At 41.9% G+C, this 19977-nt stretch overlaps 1 protein-coding gene across 6 annotated transcripts; it reads left to right on the top strand.

Moving 5' to 3' along the window:
• Positions 1-256: 256 nt before the first annotated feature.
• On the top strand, positions 257-18848 carry LOC106576448 (T-complex protein 11-like protein 2). Of its 6 annotated transcripts, none has more exons than XM_045700007.2 (11): positions 257-617; positions 3529-3632; positions 10141-10330; positions 10626-10758; positions 10858-10978; positions 11302-11525; positions 12069-12205; positions 12560-12747; positions 14836-15017; positions 15099-15271; positions 17074-18848. In XM_045700007.2, exons 3-11 carry the CDS (start codon positions 10153-10155, stop codon positions 17343-17345), a joined length of 1608 nt encoding a protein of 535 aa, XP_045555963.1. In that variant the 5' UTR covers positions 257-617; positions 3529-3632; positions 10141-10152; the 3' UTR covers positions 17346-18848. The 6 variants fall into 6 exon arrangements, with proteins under 6 accessions (XP_045555963.1, XP_045555962.1, XP_045555965.1 ...); XM_045700006.2 differs by having other exon boundaries at positions 10141-10358; XM_045700009.2 differs by having other exon boundaries at positions 3523-3632.
• Positions 18849-19977: the final 1129 nt, after the last annotated feature.

Genomic DNA, 19977 nt, shown 5'->3' with positions numbered 1-19977 from the left:
TATTGAAGTTGTAACGTAAAATGCTTAGGGATTAGTTATACATCTTTGGTTAGGGTTTTAGGGTAGGGACGCCCCAAGGATCCCAGGTAACACGTTTTAGATATCATGCACTGGATACAAAATATAAAAAACAATGTACGTGACATCATGTATTGTTGAATGTTTTGTAAAAATGTATTTAATCTTTCTCAAACGTCACATCCGTAAACAAAGCGGTCCCATGTGAAGCAGAGCCTACCATTCATCGATAAGGAAAGGGAGGTACTTGTACTGTAAACAATGGACGTGTCATGTATCGAAGTGGATATTTTCTTTCAGTGAGCTAGAGCCGGGATAATACCATATATTGAGATGAATGAAACATGTATTCGGTATATAATGATAACTATCTATCCATAAATTGCTGTTTGTATATACGGTTTAGGTTTGTATTAACGTTGCCCAACAAAGTACCCCCCACCGCTACTGAACGGTTTAGCCCAAATCGAACAGCAAGCCAGCTGAGGTCTTGGACCTTTAAAAATACTAAAGTGCCGTCAGCTAACTAGACTCAATCTCCTTTACAAACTACTCTTTTGGTGTATAACCTAGTCTCCCACAGCGGAGACGTGAAAAAGGTAAAACATAACTATATTTCGACGTATATTTTTGTTAGCATTAGCACATGCTAGTTGGGAACTTAGCTAGATAGCGAAAGCCTTTGAGCTTGTCAACAGTCACCTATGCTATGATGTTGCTAGTTACCAATGTATTGTTTGGGTCATCTTTATCCTTGTTGGTGGGATTGAGCTGGATGTATGTAATCGTAACGTTAGTTACAAACTTGAACCCATTAGAAATTGGTGATTTAGCGTTAGCATTCTTGTTTACAAACATAACAATGTATATCTTCTTGCTATTAAAAAGCCATTTAGCTCCTTGTCAGATGAATCTAACGTCGTTAGCCTGCTGCGCTTGTGACTTCATCCGAAACAATAACTGTTGCTTGTAGCGACATTTTAATTGGAGTTGGTAGCTTCAGTACAATTCTTCCTGTGTAACAAGATGCGAGGATCAACATGCTTTGCAATCAATTCAAACCCTTTCAGCCACATAGTTATTGTCTTGCGTTTCTTTTGGCACAGGCAGATCTCTTCTCAGTCTTGTCCAGCTCTCTTGTTTTGGTGCTGCAGGATCACGTGTACTTATCAGTAACGCGTGTGAGGATATATTGTTTTGTGTATGCAGCTTGTACAGTATTGCAGCTTAACTGAAGATGCCCTTTGCTGTAACCAGCCTTGTAGGGCTGAGCGACGGATAGCCTCTACGAATCCGAGAGTGAAAGACTCGTCTCTAACACGCAGGCTCAGTTTTTGTAAACATTCCTATCACAAGTCAGACTTTTGAATATACTTAATTTGAATGTACAGTACCAGTCAAAAGTTTGGACACACCTACTCATTCAAGGGTTTTTCTTTATTTTTAATAGTGAAGATAAACTATGAAATAACACATGGACTCATGTAGTAACCAAAAGTGTTAAACAAATCAAAAACATGTTATATTTTAGATTCTAAAAAGTAGCCACCCTTTGCCTTGATGACAGCTTTACACACTCTTGGCATTCTCTCAACCAGCATCACCTGGAATGCTTTTCCAACAGTCTTGAAGGAGTTCCACATATGCTGAGCACTTGTTGGTTCCTTTTCTTTTACTCTGTGGTCCAACTCATTCCAAACCATCTCAATTGGGTTGAACTCAGGTGATTGTGGAGGCCAAGTCATCTGATGTAGCACTTCATCACTCTCCTTCTTGGTCAAATAGCCCTTACACAGCCTGGAGGTGTGTTGGGTCATTGTCCTGTTGAATAACAAATGATAGTCCCACTAAGCGCAAACCAGATGGGATGATGTATCGCTGCAGAATGCTGTGGTAGCCATGCTGCCTTGAATTCTAAATAAATCATTGACAGTGTCACCAGCAAAGCACCATCACGTCTTCTCCTCCATGCTTCACGGTGGGAACCACACATGCAGAGATCCGTTCACCTACTCTGCGTTTCACCAAGACAGCGGTTGGAACCAAAAATATCAAATTTGGACTCATCAGACCAAAGGACAGTCTTCCACCGGTCTAACATCCATTGCTCGTGTTTCTTGACCCAAGCAAGTCTTCTTCTTATTGGTGTCCTTTAGTAGTGGTTTCTTTGCAGCAATTCAACCATAAAGGCCAGATTCACACAGTCTCCTCTGAACAGTTGATATTGAGATGTGTGTGTTACTTGAACTCTGAAGCATTTATTTGGGCTGCAATTTGAGGCTGGTAACTCTAATGAACTTATCCTCTGCAGTAGAGGTAACTCTGGGTCTTCCTTCCTTGTGGCGATCCTCATGAGAGCCAGTTTCATCATAGCGCTTGATGGTTTTTGCGACTGCACTTGAAGACACTTTAAAAGTTCTTGACATTTTTCGCATTGACTGACCTTCATGTCTTAATAGTAATGATGGACTGTCATTTTTCTTTGCTTATTTGAGCTGTTCTTGCCATAATATGGACTTGGTCTTTTACCAAATAGGGCTAACTTCTGTATACTACCTCTACCTTGTCACAACTGATTGGCTCAAATGCATTAAGAAGGAATGAAATTCCACAAATTAACTTTTAACAAGGCCCACCTGTTAATTGAAATGCATTCCAGGTGACTACCTCATGAAGCTGTTTGAGAGAATGCCAAGAGTGTGCAAAGCTGTCATCAAGGTAAAGGGTGGCTACTTTAAAGAATAAAAAATAAAAAATATTTTTTGAATTGTTTAACACTTTTTTTTTTTGGTTACTACGTGATTCCATTTGTGCTATTTCATAGTTGTGATGTCTTCGCTATTATTCTACAATGTAGAAAATAGTAAAAATAAAGAAACCCTGGAATGAGTAGGTGTGTCCAAAGCTTTGACTGGTACTGTCCTTCACCAGTTATCTGCTGATTTTTGTCCTTATGTAAGAGGTGATCTGAGACAAAGTATTCGCAGGGAAGTGTTCTTTGCCCAACTTTTAGTACAATGGTCTGTATATGGTTTTATATTAAAAAATCAATACTGATGCAATTGAGTACCACAGTATGAGTCATAAAACCTGGAAATGGTTCCAATCGTTTTTTTCACCATACATTTTTACATCTGGGATTTTAGCACAGGAGGTTGGTGGTACCTTAACTTGGGAGTACGGGCTCGTGGTAATGGCTGGGAGTGGAATAGTATCAACTACATTAAACATGTTTTCCATGTTTGATGCCATTCCATTCGCTATGTTCCAGCCATTTATTATGAGCCATCCTCCCCTCAGCAGCCTCCTGTGGATTTTAGAATGATGTCATATAAGGTCTGTGTTTCGTGTAGGCTTACCCTGGCATGACATTTTGATAACCACGCAAATCTCTCTTGGGCAAGGTAACTTAAAAAAAAAAAAAATTAAATGCTAACTATTGATAAAAGTAAATGGACATTTTTGTGCATCACGTGCAATGCCTGAAATGATTGAAAATACAAGTTACAGAAACTACCGACACCGCAAAAAGTCAGGTAAACAACCCTTTCCTGTGGATACCCTTTCTCCACCACCTACCTCCAAAAGGATCAACAGCATGAACAACTAGTAAAGTAAGTGTAAATATCATTTTATTCAACATCCTGGCTTGTAGAGCCTACTGCATCTTTTTTAGGGCAACTTCAGTCAGACTGCTAATCCATGGCATAACCATGGTAACAGTCTGTTTAGACAAAGCGATGGGAATCAACCAATGATAGCGTTGCCATGGAAAGCTATTTTCCCCACTGTTGTTCACTGATATAGTCCGTGCACTGCACACACAAGGGTAGCTATTTTGTCTGCGTGTGGATACGGGACGCTTTGTGATTGTAATGTGATCATATCGAACTAACTCGCCTAACTACAGTAATAGACATATCCTAGTCTATTTATATCCACTGTGAAGTGGTGGTGAAGTGTCAGTTGCTCTACTGGGATTGACATTAAGGGTTGCCCTATTGCCAAGGGCAAATTACCTGAGCAGTCGTGCAAGTTGAGCCTGCTCTGTGGTTGCCCCAATGGGCATGTGATATTTTCTTTTTTGCTAAGTATTCCAGTTGTCTAGTCTTTCTAGTTTCTCTGGTTCCTGTCTAGGGAAAAATAGCTTAAAATGATCATACTTGATCATAATCTTCAGGCATTCAAAATACTCCTGACTTGGCCGATGGGCGAATGCCTTTCAGACCTTCATCTCAATCCCTGCTCTGTAACGTTCCTTTTCCTCCTGGGTCAGGGCTCTACAGTGCAACCATTTTACTCACACATGCGCCTAAATATGTTGCTGTGCGATCTGGAATTTAAATTTAGGAGCACCAGTGTGCCTAGAAATATAAAGGATTCTAGCTTTATTACCTCAACTATTTTTCATTGTGCTCCTAAATGTCTTTGTGTGCGCCTACATTTTTCTATTTAGGCACACACATGCTCCTTGGGAAAAAAAATAATTAAAAGGTCAGCGTAGATTCTTGTGCTGGTTTGCCTTATCAATGCCTCTGTGTGTCTAAGCAAGCTAATCTGGTGCAGTAATTTCAAAATGTTTTGACTTGCATTTGTATTAGGAATTCTCTCTGAATCCCCTGCCTGTTTATCCTTCATTGGTAGGACTGGGCACATCACTTCAGGCATCACAATAGACATGGGCTGATCTAGAAGGCAAATACAGTGCATTCGGAAAGTGTTCAGACCCCTTGACCTTTTCCACATTTTGTTACGTTACAGCCTTGTTCTAAAATTGAATAAATATTTTTTTTCCCTCCTCAATTTACACACAATACCCCACAATGACAAAGAGAAAAGTTAATTTTTTGGGCAAATTTATTAAAAATAAAACAAATACCTTATTTACATAAGTATTCAGACCCTTTGCTATGAGATTCGAAATTGAGCTCAGGTGCATCCTGTTTCCATTGATCATCCTTGAGGTGTTTCTACAACTTGATTGGAGTCCACCTGTGGTCAATTCATTTGATTCAGCATGATTTAGAAAGGCACACACCTGTCTATATAAGGTCCCACAGTTGTCAGAGCAAAAACCAAGACATGAAGTAGAAGGAATTGTCCGTAGAGATCCGAGACAGGATTGTGTCAAGGCACAACTCTGGGGAAGGGTACCAAAACCATTTCTGCAGCATTGAAGGTCCCCAAGATTGCAGTGGCCTCCATCATTCTTAAATGGAAGAAGTAGCGTCATACTCAAGAAGACTCAAGGCTGTAATTGCTGCCAAAGGTGCTTCAACAAAGTACTGAGTAAAGGGTCTAAATACTTATGTAAATGTGAGATTTATGTTTTATAAAAAAAAAAATACATTTTCACAAATTTCTAAAATGTTTTTGCTTCGTCATTATCAAATTTCAAATCAAATTTATTTTTATATAGCCCTTCGTACATCAGCTGATATTCTCAAAGTGCTGTACAGAAACCCAGCCTAAAACCCCAAACAGCAAGCAAAGCATGTGAAAGAAGCACGGTGGCTAGGAAAAACTCCCTAGGAAAAACTCCCTAGAAAGGCCAAAAACCTAGGAAGAAACCTAGAGAGGAACCAGGCTATGAGGGGTGGCCAGTCCTCTTCTGGCTGTGCAGGGTGGATATTAAAACAGAACATGGTCAAAATGTTAAAATGTTCATAAATGACCAGCATGGTCAAATAATAATAATCATAGTAGTTGTCGAGGGTGCAACAAGCACGTCCGGTAAACAGGTCAGGGTTCCATAGCCGCAGGCAGAACAGTTGAAACTGGAGCAGCAGCACGGCCAGGTGGACTGGGGACAGCAAGGAGTCATCATACCAGGTAGTCCTGAGGCATGGTCCTAGGGCTCAGGTCCTCCGAGAGAAAGACAGAAAGAGAGAAAGAGAGAATTAGAGAGAGCATATTTAAATACACACAGGACACCGGATAAGACAAGAGAAATACTCCAGATGTAACAGACTGACCCTAGCCCCCCGACACATAAACTACTGCAGCATAAATACTGGAGGCTGAGACAGGAGGGATCAGAAGACACTGTGGCCCCATCCGATGATACCCCCGGACAGGGCCAAACAGGCAGGATATAACCCCACCCACTTTGCCAAAGCACAGCCCCCACACCACTAGAGGGATGTCTCCAACCACCAACTTACCGTCCTAAGACAAGGCCGAGTATAGCCCACAACGATCTCCGCCATGGCACAACCCAAGGGGGGGGGGGGGGGGGGGGCGCCAACCCAGACAGGAAGACCACGTCAGTGACTCAACCCACTCAAGTGACGCACCCCTCCCATGGACGGCATGGAAGAACACCAGTAGGCCAGTGACTCAGCCTCTGTAAAAGGGTTAGAGGCAGAGAATCCCAGTGGAAAGAGGGGAACCGGCAAGGCAGAGACAGCAAGGTCGGTTCGTTGCTCCAGCCTTTCCGTTCACCTTCACACTCCTGGGCCAGACTATACTTAATCATAGGACCTACTGAAGAGATAAGTCTTCAGTAAAGACTTAAAGGTTGAGACTGAGTCTGCGTCTCTCACATTGGTAGGCAGACCATTCCATAAAAATGGAGCTCTATAGGAGAAAGCCCTACCTCCAGCCGTTTGCTTAGAAATTCTAGGGACAATTAGGAGGCCTGCGTCTTGTGACCGTAGCGTACGTGTAGGTATGTACGGCAGGACCAAATCGGAAAGATAGGTAGGAGCAAGCCCATGTAATGCTTTGTAGGTTAGCAGTAAAACCTTGAAATCAGCCCTTGCCTTAACAGGAAGCCAGTGTAGGGAGGCTAACACTGGAGTAATATGATCAAATTTTTTGGTTCTAGTCAGGATTCTAGCAGCCGTATTTAGCACTAACTGAAGTTTATTTAGTGCTTTATCCGGGTAGCCGGAAAGTAGAGCATTGCAGTAGTCCAGCCTAGAAGTAACAAAAGCATGGATTAATTTTTCTGCGTCATTTTTGGACAGAAAATTTCTGATTTTTGCAATGTTACGTAGATGGAAAAAAGCTGTCCTTGAAACAGTCTTGATATGTTCTTCAAAAGAGAGATCAGGGTCCAGAGTAACGCCGAGGTCCTTCACAGTTTTATTTGAGACGACTGTACAACCATCCAGATTAATTGTCAGATTCAACAGAAGATCTCTTTGTTTCTTGGGACCTAGAACAAGCATCTCTGTTTTGTCCGAGTTTAAAAGTAGAAAGTTTGCAGCCATCCACTTCTTTATGTCTGAAACACAGGCTTCTAGCGAGGGCTATTATGGGGTATTGTGTGTAGATGGAGGGGGGGGGGGGAACTATTTAATACATTTTATAATAAGTCTGTAATGTAACAAAATGTGGAAAAAGCGAAGGGGTCTGAATACTTTCTGGATGCACTGTATCAAAAAACTTAAGACATTCCGTTTCTCTTGTGACCGTTGAGATATGGGTTATGACCTTGCCATGTCTGACAGGAGAATGACGATGAAGGTCATGACTGAGACTACACACAGGCATAGACTATAAAGTCACAGCCTTCCTCCATAAGAAGGAAGCACCACCTAGCTATCTCTGGACTGGAGTTGTTGGTGTTTTCTTTGCCAGATAGCCCAACAGGGCAACACACGTCTGATAATGTCTTCTGTATATGGCACGTTGGCCTAGTAGTTCGACATAGTGTATTGGAATGTTTTAAGGTCCATTTTAAAACTATTGGCCTAAATTCAAGTGCTTTGCCTCAACAACACTTATTGTTCTAAAAAGTGTAGGCCAAGTTGTTTACTTGATCTCAATGACGGGATGGCTGGAAGTGTGCCTTTATGTTGCTTGGACCGATGTGAGGTACATGAGAATGATTACCCTGTTTATCTAAGCAGTGAAGTGTAACTGGATCTGTGGACGGTTGGCTGAGAATCCTGCTGTTATTGTGTTACCCTGGAGACGCATGTGATCCCATTCATAACACTGTCCCTTTGTTTGGCTGTAGGCTGTACTGGCTGAACTACGGTGATAATATTCCTCTTTTTATCAGCACCCTCTTTTAAGTCAACTAATGTCTGAATCATTTTGGAAACTGTGTGTTGATCCTTTTATCTTAACTGGGGCACAAGTGGATGGCCCTCCTTCTGTTTCCATGGCCACTCTGGCCTAACAGCTGTTATACTGTCCTGTGGTGTTTTATACTCTGCCTCTACTACCAACACAGGCAAAAACACACACACACACACACACACACACACACACACCCCCCCCCCCCGGTAATGGTAACACACCAAACCAAAAAGTAGTGTCTTCAGTAAGGTAGTGCAATTGTTTTTCTTGGGGGACCTCAGACTTTGGAAAGGAAGGTTAAGCTAGGTTTAACTAGCTCATGGCCAGTCCAGAGCCTTTTATAGGCTACATAGCTAGATAATGAATGTAAGCTCAAACTCAAGGCTCTGGCTACAACTGCCTGACCCCCACTACACAAGACCCTTATTTTTCCATAAGAGAAACTTGTGGGTACATTCCAGTGCATTCAAACCACATGTTACAGTATTCATGTAGGCTTAAATAATGCTACATTATATATAGTTGAAATCGGAAGTTTACATACACGTAGGTCGGAGTCATTAAAACTCGTTTTTCAACCACTCCACACATTTCTTGTTAACAAACTATATTTTTGGCAAGTCGGTTAGGACATCTACTATGTGCATGACACAAGTAATTTTTCCAAAAATTGTTTACAGACAGATTATTTCACTTATAATTCACTGTATCACAATGCCAGTGGGTCAGAAGTTTACATACACTAAGTTGACTGTGCCTTTAAACAGCTTGGAAAATTCCAAAAAAATGATTTCATGGTTTTAGAAGCTTCTGATAGGCCAATTGACATCATTTGAGTCAATTGGTGGTGTAGATGTGGATGCATTTCAAGGACTACCTTCAAACTCAGTGCCTCTTTGCTTGACATCATGGGAAAATCAAAAGAAATCAGCCAAGACCAACTTCCAAACACCTGAAGGTACCACGTTCATCTGTACAAACAATAGTATGCAAGTATAAACACCATGGGACCACACAGCCGTCATACCACTCAGGAAGGAGACGCGTTCTGTCTCCTAGAGATGAACGTACTTTGGTGCGAAAAGTGCAAATCAATCCCAGAACAACAGCAAAGGACCTTGTGAAGATGCAGGTATTAAAGTATCTATATCCACAGTAAAATGAGTCCTATATTGACATAACCTGAAAGGCCAGTCAGCAAGGAAGAAGCCACTGCTCCAGAACTGCCATTAAAAAAGCCAGACTACAGTTTGCAACTGCACATGGGGACAAAGATTGTACTTTTTGGAGAAATGTCCTCTGCCTGATGGAACACAAATGGAACTGTTTGGCTATAATGACCATAGTTATGTTTGGAGGAAAAAGAGAGAGGCTTGCAAGCCTAAGAACACCATCCCAACCGTGAAGCACGGGTGTGGCAGCATCATGTTGTGGGGGTGCTTTGCTGCAGGAGGGACTGGTGCACATCACAAAATAGATGGCATCATGAGAAAGGAAAATGATGTGGATATATTGAAGCAACATCTCAAGATATCAGTCAGGAAGTTAAAGCTTGGTCGCAAATGGGTCTTCCAAATGGACAATGACCCCAAGCATACTTCCAAAGTTGTGACAAAATGGCTTAAGGACAACAAAGTCAAGGTATTGGAGTGGCTACCACAAAGTCCTGACCTCAATCCTATAGAAAATTTGTGGCCAAAACTGAAAAGGCGTGTGTGAGCAAGGAGGCCTACAAACTTGACTCAGTTACACCAGCTCTGTCAGGAGGAATGGGCCAAAATTCACCCAAGTTAAACAATTTAAAGGCAATGCTACCAAATACTAATTGAGTGTATGTAAACTTCTGACCCACTGTGAATGTGATCAAATAAATAAAAGCTGAAATTAATCATTCTCTCTACTATTATTCTGACATTTTCACATTCTTAAAATAAAGGGGTGATCCTAACTGACCTAAGACATGGAATTTTTATTTGGATTAAATGTCAGGAGTTGTGAAAAACTGAGTTTAAATGTATTTGGCTAAGGTGTATGTAAACTTCCGACTTCAACTGTACATACATGCATGACTGCTGTGCCTGCCTGCAGCGCTATCCCACCATGCCTGGGAATGACGAGCAGCCCACCTCCATGTCCACCACTGTTAGCGAGGACGCCAGCAGTGACGCTGAGTCGTCGTCGGACCGCTGTAACAGCATCACGTCTGCCAGCGACTTTGACTGCTCCCGCCAGAGCTTCACCAGTGACTGCTCCAGCAGCAAGCACAGCTCGCCCTCCTGTGAGAAGATCTCCTTCCTCCCTGTCTAGTAGGACTGCTTCTTAGGCTTGTCAAAATGTCACCCTAAAAATTGCATTTCCATTTCCTACCCTTTTCCAGAAAGTGTGCATTTGCACACTTCCCATCATTGATTTAAAAGCATTGGATTGGTGTTGTCATCACTTTTTGAGTAGTATAGAGAATCAGAATGCAACACTGTGCCCTCTCCCCACTTTGGTTGAGCTTTCAAATGCCAAAATGGTTACTCTCAACACTTTTTGTTCTTATTTAAAAATGTTATGCCCCCTATTTACAGCCAGCCCGCCCAAAACTATAACACTGGATGATGTCATGTCTTCTGCCCGGGACCTGTCCAACCTGACCCTGGCCCACGAGATCATCGTCAACCGTGACTTCCATGTAGAGCAGCCCCACCTATCTCAGAACAGGTACCTACCAGCTCAAAATGGACGCCCAGTGAACATGGCCATCACTTGGGCTACTCAAATGCCAATTGACAACTGATGATATTCAATTCTCCTTTTCAGTTTGGAGAAGCAAGTCAAAGATATAGTTCACAAGGCGTTCTGGGATAGCCTGGAGTCTGAGCTGAATGATGACCCACCAGAGTATGAGCACGCCATCAAACTGCTGGAGGAGATCCGAGAGGTGAGCTTTGGCCCTTTTCCCCTCTATCAAACTTGATTAATCCATGGTTGGAAAGCTTATCTTTTCAGGAAGATGACCCTGTTGGAAGATTTTGAAAACGTATCATTTCTAACTCCCTGAGCAGTAATCACTGATCTGACACAAGTGGATAAGCAACAGTTATGTAGTGGAATCCATTCTTTCACCTGTCCAGTTGTGTATGTATTGTGAATGTATGCAAGAAGGATGTATTTAAAATGGGCTAATAGCTTTTAAGATTGATATCTTCTAGCTATATATTGTTTCTTTCCTTCATTTTTAAAAAAACCATTTACTATGAACAGATCCTGTTGTCATTCCTGAGCCCGGGAGCCAATCGGCTACGGACTCAGATCCTGGAGGTGCTGGACATGGATCTGATTCGACAGCAGGCGGACAAGGAAGCGGTGGACATACAGGGCCTGGCCTCTTACATCGTCACCATCATGAGCAAGCTGTGCGCCCCCGTCCGTGACGACGAGGTCAAGAAGCTCCGCGAGAGCCCCGACTATGTTGTGTCAATGTTCAAGTACGTTTGGGCAAAGTTTTGTTTCCAACCCTTGTGAATATTTATTTGGATAATTGTAGCCATCCCCATACATGGCTGGCACCCATTTGATCTTTTTGGCTCTCTAAAGCTACCGTGCATTCGGAAACTATTCAGACCCTTTGACTTTTTCCACATTTTGTTACGTTACAGCCTTATTCTAAAATGGATTTAAAAAAAATGTAATCAATTGACACACAATACCACAATGACAAAGTGAAAACAGGTTTTTAGACATTTTTGCAAAATGTTAAAATAAATATAGAAAAACAGACCTTTATTTACATAAGTATTCAGACCCTTCGCTATGAGAATCGAAATTGAGCTCAGATGTATTGTGTTTCCATTGATCATCCTTGAGATGTTTCTACAACTTAATTGAAGTCCACCTTTGGTAAATTCAATTGACCCTTTTAGATCTCCAAAGCTAGAAGTACAGATGTTGAGGCATGGGTTTGATGATGGCAAGTCACTAGGTATTACTTCCGGAAGCATCCGTTTTGAGAGTGTTATTACATTGAGCAGGGAGATCTTCCGGGTGCTGGACCTGATGAAGATGGACATGGTGAACTTTACCATCCAGAGCCTGCGGCCCGATCTGCAGAGGCAGTCAGTGGAGTATGAGAGGGCCAAGTTCCAGAGCGTTGTGGAGAAGACTCCCAGTGAGTCTGCATTGTTATTAACTTTTGTTTATTATGAGGAACGTTTTATTGGCAATGGACTGGCGTTTGGATCATTTTCCTGTTCCTTTACAAATACATTTGTCAGTTGAGTGCCTAAAGGTCAGCATAGTATTCATTCATTGTTTGAACAGGGTGTGCTCCTGTGTAAGTTTCAGGTCCAGCAGGTTTTCTTCCAAAGTGAATTATGTGCCTGTACTAATTTATGGTATTAGGGGATGTTTGTGTTGTGGTATTTACTGCATGTGAAGCGTGGGTTTGATTTCTCTACGTCATTAAATGAAAGATGTCAATCACTATTAAATGCCATACAAATGACTGTCCTAACTTCCTCAGGTGCGTTGGACCATACCACTGAGTGGATCAAGTCTTCTCTGGAGGAAGTGCTTTTCTCCATGCCAACCGTGGAGCAGCCCAACGGCCATGGAAAGGCGGGGAAAGCCCTGCCAAGTCCCTTCCTGGTCTTCAACAGTGGATTCATCCGCCTCCTCACCTGGGACTACCACAAGAGTCCACTGCCTGAGGTGGGTTGGAGTGTGTGTGTGTGTGTCTTAGTACACAGACGGTTTCAAAATAATGATTTGCTTATTCAAGACATATCTTGATTGCCATTGGATTACTCATCTTTTGTTATTAACTTTTTAGGGTATAGGGGGCAGTATTTTCGATTTCGGATGAAAAGCGTGCCCAGAGTAAACTGCCTAATACTCGGGCCCAGAGTCAAATATTTGCATATTATTAGTAGATTTGGATAGAAAACACTCTGACGTTTCTAAAACTGTTTGAATGATGTCTGTGAGTATAACAGAACTCATATGGCAGGCAAAAACCTGAGAAAAATCCAACCAGGAAGTGTGGAAATCTGAGAATTGTAGTTCTTCTTTTGAATCCCTATCGAAACTACAGTGTCTGTGGGGTCACGTTGCACTTCCTAAGGCTTCCATTGGCTGTCAACAGCCTTCAGAAAGTTTTTCCATCCTTCTCCTGTTACTGGGCAGAGAATAGTAGCTCAGTCAATGAGTGGACTGCCTGAGGACAAAGGGCTTGGTGGTGCGTGAGCCCGACCAGCGCGCCCCTTCTTTGTTTTCTTCTTGAATGAATACGCTATTGTTTTATGTTAAAAATACACTAAGGATTGATTGTAAACAACGTTTGACATGTTTCTACGACCGGTAATTGAACATTTTGACTTTTTGTCTCTGGTACTGCGCTCGCGCGTTATGCCTTTGGATAGTGATCTGAATGTACGAACAAAACGGAGGTATTTGGACATAAATATGGAGTATTTCGAACAAAACTAACATTTCTTGTAGAAGTAGGAGTCCTTGGAGGGCATTCTGACGAAGATCAGCAAAGGTAAGAGAATATTTATAATACTAATTCAGAGTTTTGTTGATGCCAGAACTTGGCGGGTAGCTGTATAGCTTGCTTCGATGGCTGAGCTATGTACTCAGAAAATGTAACAATGTGCTTTCTCCGTAAAGTTATTTTGAAATCTGACAAAGCGGTTGCGTCAAGGAGTAGTGTATCTATAATTCTTTCAATAACTGTTGTCAATTTTATCAACGTTTATGATGAGTATTTTTGTAAATTGATGTGCACATTCACCAGCAGTTTTGGTGGGAATACATTTTCTGAACATCACGCGCCAATGTAAAATGCTGTTTTTGGAAATAAATATGACATTTATCGAGCAAAACATACATGTGTTGTATAACATGAAGTCCTATGAGTGCCATCTGATGAAGATCATCAAAGGTTAGTGAATATTTTAGCTGTACTTTTGGTTTTTGTGATGCATGTCCTTGCTTGGAAAATGGCTGTGTGGATTTTCTTGTGAAGTTTATGTCCTAACATAAATCTAATTTTATGCTTTCGCCGTAAAGCCTTTTTGAAATCGGACAATGTGGTTAGATTAACGAGAGTCTTATCTTTAAAATGGTGTAAAATAGTTGATTGTTTGAAAAAAATGAAATTGAGATTTTTGCTGTTTTGTATTTCGCGCCATGCTATTTCACTGGCTGATGAATAGTGTGGGACGGTCACGTCCCACCTAGCCCAGAGAAGTTAAGAAAAGGTGACATTCAGTGTGTTTGTCAAGTGGTGAGGGTGTTGCTGAATGGTCACAGGGGAAACGTGTGTGTGTGTGTGTGTGTGTGTGTGTGTGTGTGTGTGTGTGTGTGTGTGTGTGTGTGTGTGTGTGTGTGTGTGTGTGTGTGTGTGTAAATAGAGGTGACAAGGATGTTGACAGGTGTTAGCTTCTGTTTCTGTGTATTATACTCATTGGTCAAATGAAATTGTCGTATTTATTTGCATATAGACTATTATCTAGAGGATTTGTTTGTCTGAAATCTGTGTGAATTCCATATGAATGCAAGTGTCAAAGAAGGTACCATCTCTCTCAACCAACTTACAACCACAAGTCTATTAAATGACCATTGTCTAAAATCTAGTCTCCATGGGGTGAATCCTAACTTCCACTAATGTCAAATGTTAATTTAGTCATGCATTGATGTCAATGGGAGACTAAGTAAAAATGTGGCTTAAGTTGATGATTCGCCCCTATATGTGAAGGCCATTTGAGTCTATCTCTGTGTGTTTAACCAACTCAGACCCTGATGACAGATGAGGTGCGTCTGCGGGAGCTTCAGCGGAGGCTCCAGCTGCTAAAGGCCGTGGCCTCCGTGCTGCTCATTGTCTACAGCGCCATCGGAGGGCCCATCTCGGGGCTGCCCGCACTGGCCGAGCGCCTCAAGAGGATGACCAGCGTGCTCCTGGAGGGCATACACAGCCCGTAGGTTCTACATAACACACACACTCATATATATCAATTTCAATGTGAAAATTGAGACTGACAACTTCCTCCACTCTGCAGGGACTTTAACCTGTCAGAGGCTCTGGGGAACGTTAGTGGTCAGATCTGCTGTGAGCTCAACAAGTCCCTGACTGAGAGGAACTACCCAGCCTTGCCCCCAGAACTCCAGGTCACACTCAAGGGCCAGATCACTAGCATCACCCAGGAAAACAACCCTATCCGCAGTCTTCTGGGTAAGCAAAATGACACCGGAGGGCCTGACATGGCTCTAACTATTTCATTGTATATATTTAATGCAATGTTCTCAGCCAAGCTACATTGCATTCGGAAAGTATTCAGACCCCTTGACTTTTTCCACATTTTGTTACATTACAGCCTTATTCTAAAATTGATTAAATTGTTGTTGTTTTTTGCTCATCAATGTACACACTATTCCCCATAATGACAAAACAATTTTTATTTTTTTATTTTGTAAATGTATAAATAAAAAAACGGAAATATCACATTTACATAAGTATTCAGACCCTTTACTCAGTACTCTGTTGAAGCACCTTTGGCAGCGATTACAGCCTTGAGTCTTCTTGGGTATGAAGGAATTGACGCTACAAGCTTGGCACACCTGTATTTGGGGAGTTTATCCCATTCTTCTCTGCAGATCCTGTCAGGTTGGATGGGGAGCGTTGCTGCACAGCTATTTTCACGTCTCTAGAGAGGTTTGTTTGAGTTCAAGTCCGGGCTCTGGCTGGGCCACTCAAGGACATTCAGAGACTTCACCCCAGTCTGAGGTCCTGAGCGCTCTGGAGCAGGTTTTCATCAAGGATCTCTCTGTACTTCGCCATTCATCTTTGCCTCATCCTGACTAGTCTCCCAGTCCCTGCTGCTGAAAAACCCCACAGCATGATGCTGCCACCACGCTTCACCGTAGGGATGGTGCCAGGTTTCCTCCTGACGTGACGCTTGTCATTCAGGCCAAAGAATTTCATCAGACCAGAGAATCTTGTTTCTCATAGTCTGAGAGTCCTTTAGGTGCCTTTTGGCAAACTCCAAGTGGGCTGTTATGTGCCTTTTACTGAGGAGTGGCTTCCGTCTGGCCACTCTAACATAAAGGCCTGATTGGTGGAGTGCTACAGAAGGTTGTCCTTCTGGAAGGTTCTCCCATCTTCACAGAGGAGCTCTGTCAGAGTGACCATCGGGTTCTTTGTCACCTCCCTGACTAAGGCCCTTCTCCACCGATGGCTCAGTTTGGCTGGGGCAGCCAGCTCTAGGATTTTTGTACCTTGTCAGCTCAGGGATTTGAACTTGCAACCTTTCGGTTACTAGTCCAACACTCTAACCACTAGGCTACGCTGCTGCCCAGGAAGAGTCTTGGTGGTTCCAAACTTCTTCCATTTAAGAATGATGGAGGCCACTGTGTTCTTGGGGACCTTCAATGCTGGAGAAATGTTTTGGTACCCTTCCCCAGATATGTGCCTCGACACAATCCTGTCTCGGAGCTCTACGGTCAATTCCTTCGACTTCATGGCTTGGTTTTTGCTCTGACATGCACTGTCAACTGTGGGACCATATATAGACCGGTGTGTGTGCCTCTACAAATCATGTCAAATCAGTTGAATTTACCACAGGTGGACTCCAATCAAGTTATAGAAACATCTCAAGGATGATTGAAACAGGATGCACCTGTGCTCAATTTCAAGTTTCATAGCAAAGGGTCTGAATACTTATGCAAATCAGGTATTTCTGTTTTATTTTTAATACATTTGCAAATTTCTAAACCTGTTTTTTCACTCAGCCATTATGGGGTATGTGTGTAGATCGATGAGGATTTAATTTTTTTTTAAATCAATTTTAGAATGAGGCTGTAACGTAACAAAAGGTGGAAGAAGGGGTCTGAATACTTTCCGAATGGACTGTGTAATTGTACATTGCGTGAAATTTTCCTCCAGTTTATTGAATTGCTTGAATAGCTCACAATTGTCTCGTGCCTGTTTTTCTGATCACTCTGTTTGTTCTGTGCCTCTTCTCCGTTCCTCTCCAGAGGGAAGGGTCCAGCAGTACTTCCGGGTGCTCCTCGCCACGCCCAACTCCCACGTGAATCTGCCCCCGATGCCCGGAGGCCTGGCCCTGATCCAACCGGAGCTCACCTCCTTGGCGGTCACCTTCGTCAGCCTGGTCAACTTCAACAAGCAGGTCTACAGCCCCTTCTACATGATGATCCTCAAGACCCTGCTCTTCAGTAACGAGGCGCCTCCACCGGCAGCCACCGCACCTCAGGACCCCAGCATACAGAACCCTGTGAACTCCAAATAGGACCGCCAACCTACCTACCGAGCCAGGAGCAATACAAAGCTGGAGCTGACAACACCTTATTTGAAAAAGGGGCGAAGAAAAGAAAGACTTAGCAGCTAGCTAAATCCACCCCCCCAGTGGTCAAAGGTTCCTCTGATTCCTTGAGGTTGCAATCGCCCCCCCATCCCTAACCCTCCTTCCCTTAGGCTTTAGATGAAGTTGTATCACATCTACGTTTTGTCTAGAATGTCGGGGTACGTGTATTAGAGGTGCGTCAGGAAAATGACAACGAGCGATTGTGGTGCACGTACAAGCTTTGACTAATCCACCTCCCACTGTCGTGTATTGCGACATCCGCCTTTCTGACACCTGACCTGATCTGTTAGTGAGATTTTGTGTAGATTCATACCTAAAAACACACCCTAGTGTTTTGAGTGTGGAATCTTTCCCAATGTCCTTTTTATTTAGATTCGGGTACGTTGTGAGTCTGCATTCCCATGGAAGGGAGTGCTCGACGTCCATTCTCCTGTTGTTATTTTGGAGGGTGTCATCGGAAAAGGGTAGAACGTTCATGAAGTGCTACTGTTACAAAGAACATTTATACACATTTTATAGACTTTATGACAAAAGGGAAAGGCCTATATATTTAGAATCATGTCGCCCATTTTTATAACATCACATCTCATATGCTTTATGCTGTGCAGAGCGTAGGTTAAATAAAGTTGATCTATAACTGTTTGTTACACGTTGACAAAACCAGAACACAAAATGCTATATTATTCATGCCATTAGCCTATTCATTGAAGTGCCACCATTTGATAGAAATATAAAAAGTTGTTTTTTTAACTTATGTCGGCTTGTGATAACTCGCCATTAAACAGGTTAGGGCTCAGGAAATGTCATCTTGAATGAAAACAAGAGACTTGTTTTAATTGTTGCTTTCCAACATGTCGAAGACATGTTTAAAACACTTGAGCTAAATTAGGAGACTTAATTAATATATTACCTTTGGGGGGGGCTGATTAATTGATATGATTATGGAATCGCTAAACCTGATGGATTCTGACCTTTTTGGAGATAAATATAATGCATGTTTTATTTTGTGTTAACATTCGTTGGAAAATGTTTTGTTGTATGTTCGACCTTGCATAGTATTCAGTAATTTTGTTGGGTTGTTTGAATGTGTTGACTTAATGTAGATTTTTATTTTGTGTCAGTGGATTTATAAAGTTGCTTGCTTTATATCTTCAAGGTACCAGTATTAGTTGTCCTTCTATACCTATATTTCCCTCAAAGCTATCCAACAGCTGTATATTTCTGGACATTTTATGTAATATCTATCTTTTGGTTTAGAACCCAAGTCATGAGAGGTGCTGAAGATGGGTGTTTTGAAATGTCTCAAACTTCCCACAATGGAACTTTTTGATGCAGGATAAACATTGTATGTTGTTAGCATTTAAAATTCACTTGAATAAATACATTTATCTTCTCATGTAATGCAATAAACTCTCATGCAGTACCTTATTATTTGTCTAGCAGTGACCTGTGTGTGTGCTTATTGAAAATAGCTGTCTACATAGACACAACAATCAAAGACAGTTGTAATACCTGCAAAGGGCATAGATTGTATAGATTACAATCGGACAAGGAATGTAAGTAGAAGGAACAGTCCTTGCTGTTAGATTACAGAACTCGAGTGACCTGACAAATCAGCTGCCTGTCTAGTCCTGTAACCTCTCTGCTGCAGTGGCTGGGGGTACGGTCTTGAAGCCACCTCTCCTCCATCTTGCTCCCCGTTTAATGCATACTTTTTAAATTATGTGTGAGCTAAATATATAAAACATTTCTTTAAAGTGTGTTTTTTTTGTTTCAAAGTTGTAATGTTACTGTCCCCACTACAACAACAAATTATGTAGAATTCCATTCATTCTTATCCTATGGAGGACTGCTCCTTCTGGGGAGTGCCAATATGACTGACCTGTGGCTTCAAAGCCTCTCAGTGGCCAATTCACGTAATTTGCTCACTGGTGAGTACTTGCGTTTCCAAGCAACGCGTCCTTCCTGAAACGGGCTATGAGGAAATAATGGTAGCTAAACGTACAGCAAGTTATGTTTCTTATCTATTAATATGAATTAACAATTATTTTGGTATTCTCCAAATTATGACAAATTCAAGTAGTATTTTCGTTTAATTTTATATCGTTTTTAGAGCTCACTTGTCAAAGTTCCAACTTCCATTGCTTGCTGGCGAGCTAATGTTAGCTAGCTAGTTAGTACAGAGCATTGCTGTAAAGAGTACGCATTACCGTTCAAGGTGGGAGCTACCCACGGTAAAAACTGGTTGAATAAACGTTTCCACGTCTTTTTATTTAATTTTTATGTGATGACGTTGAATTAACCTAAATCCAATGACATGGTGACGTTCAAGAGTGGAGCTACCCACTGGGCAAAAACTGGTTAAATAAACGTTGTTTCCACGTCTTTTTATTACATTTTTATGTGATGCCGATAAATTAGCCTAAATCCAATGACTTGGTTACATGTTTTGTTGATTTCACGTTCCATTCACGTTAGTTGACAACTCAAGGAAATGTAAATCAAAACCTGATGTCTGTGACCATGTGGGTAGCTAGATATTTGGTTCACAAAGTTA

The sequence above is a fragment of the Salmo salar genome, chromosome 17, assembly GCF_965601325.2.
Source record: "Salmo salar chromosome 17, fSalSal1, whole genome shotgun sequence".
NCBI classification, from domain to species: Eukaryota; Metazoa; Chordata; class Actinopteri; order Salmoniformes; family Salmonidae; genus Salmo; species Salmo salar.
Note: the sequence above shows the minus strand (reverse complement) of the source record. Positions and strands in the feature narration are given on the sequence as shown.

What these genes read in the sequence shown, in the direction of transcription:
- LOC106576448 (XM_045700004.2), top strand. Translation starts at nt 10,163, where the DNA reads ATGACGAGCAGCCCACCTCCATGTCCACCACTGTTAGCGAGGACGCCA. An exon ending in CCCCACCTATCTCAGAACAG is followed by an intron (nt 10,759 to 10,857) that starts GTACCTACCAGC and finishes TCTCCTTTTCAG; the next exon opens with TTTGGAGAAGCAAGTCAAAG. An exon ending in ACAAGAGTCCACTGCCTGAG is followed by an intron (nt 12,748 to 14,835) that starts GTGGGTTGGAGT and finishes TAACCAACTCAG; the next exon opens with ACCCTGATGACAGATGAGGT.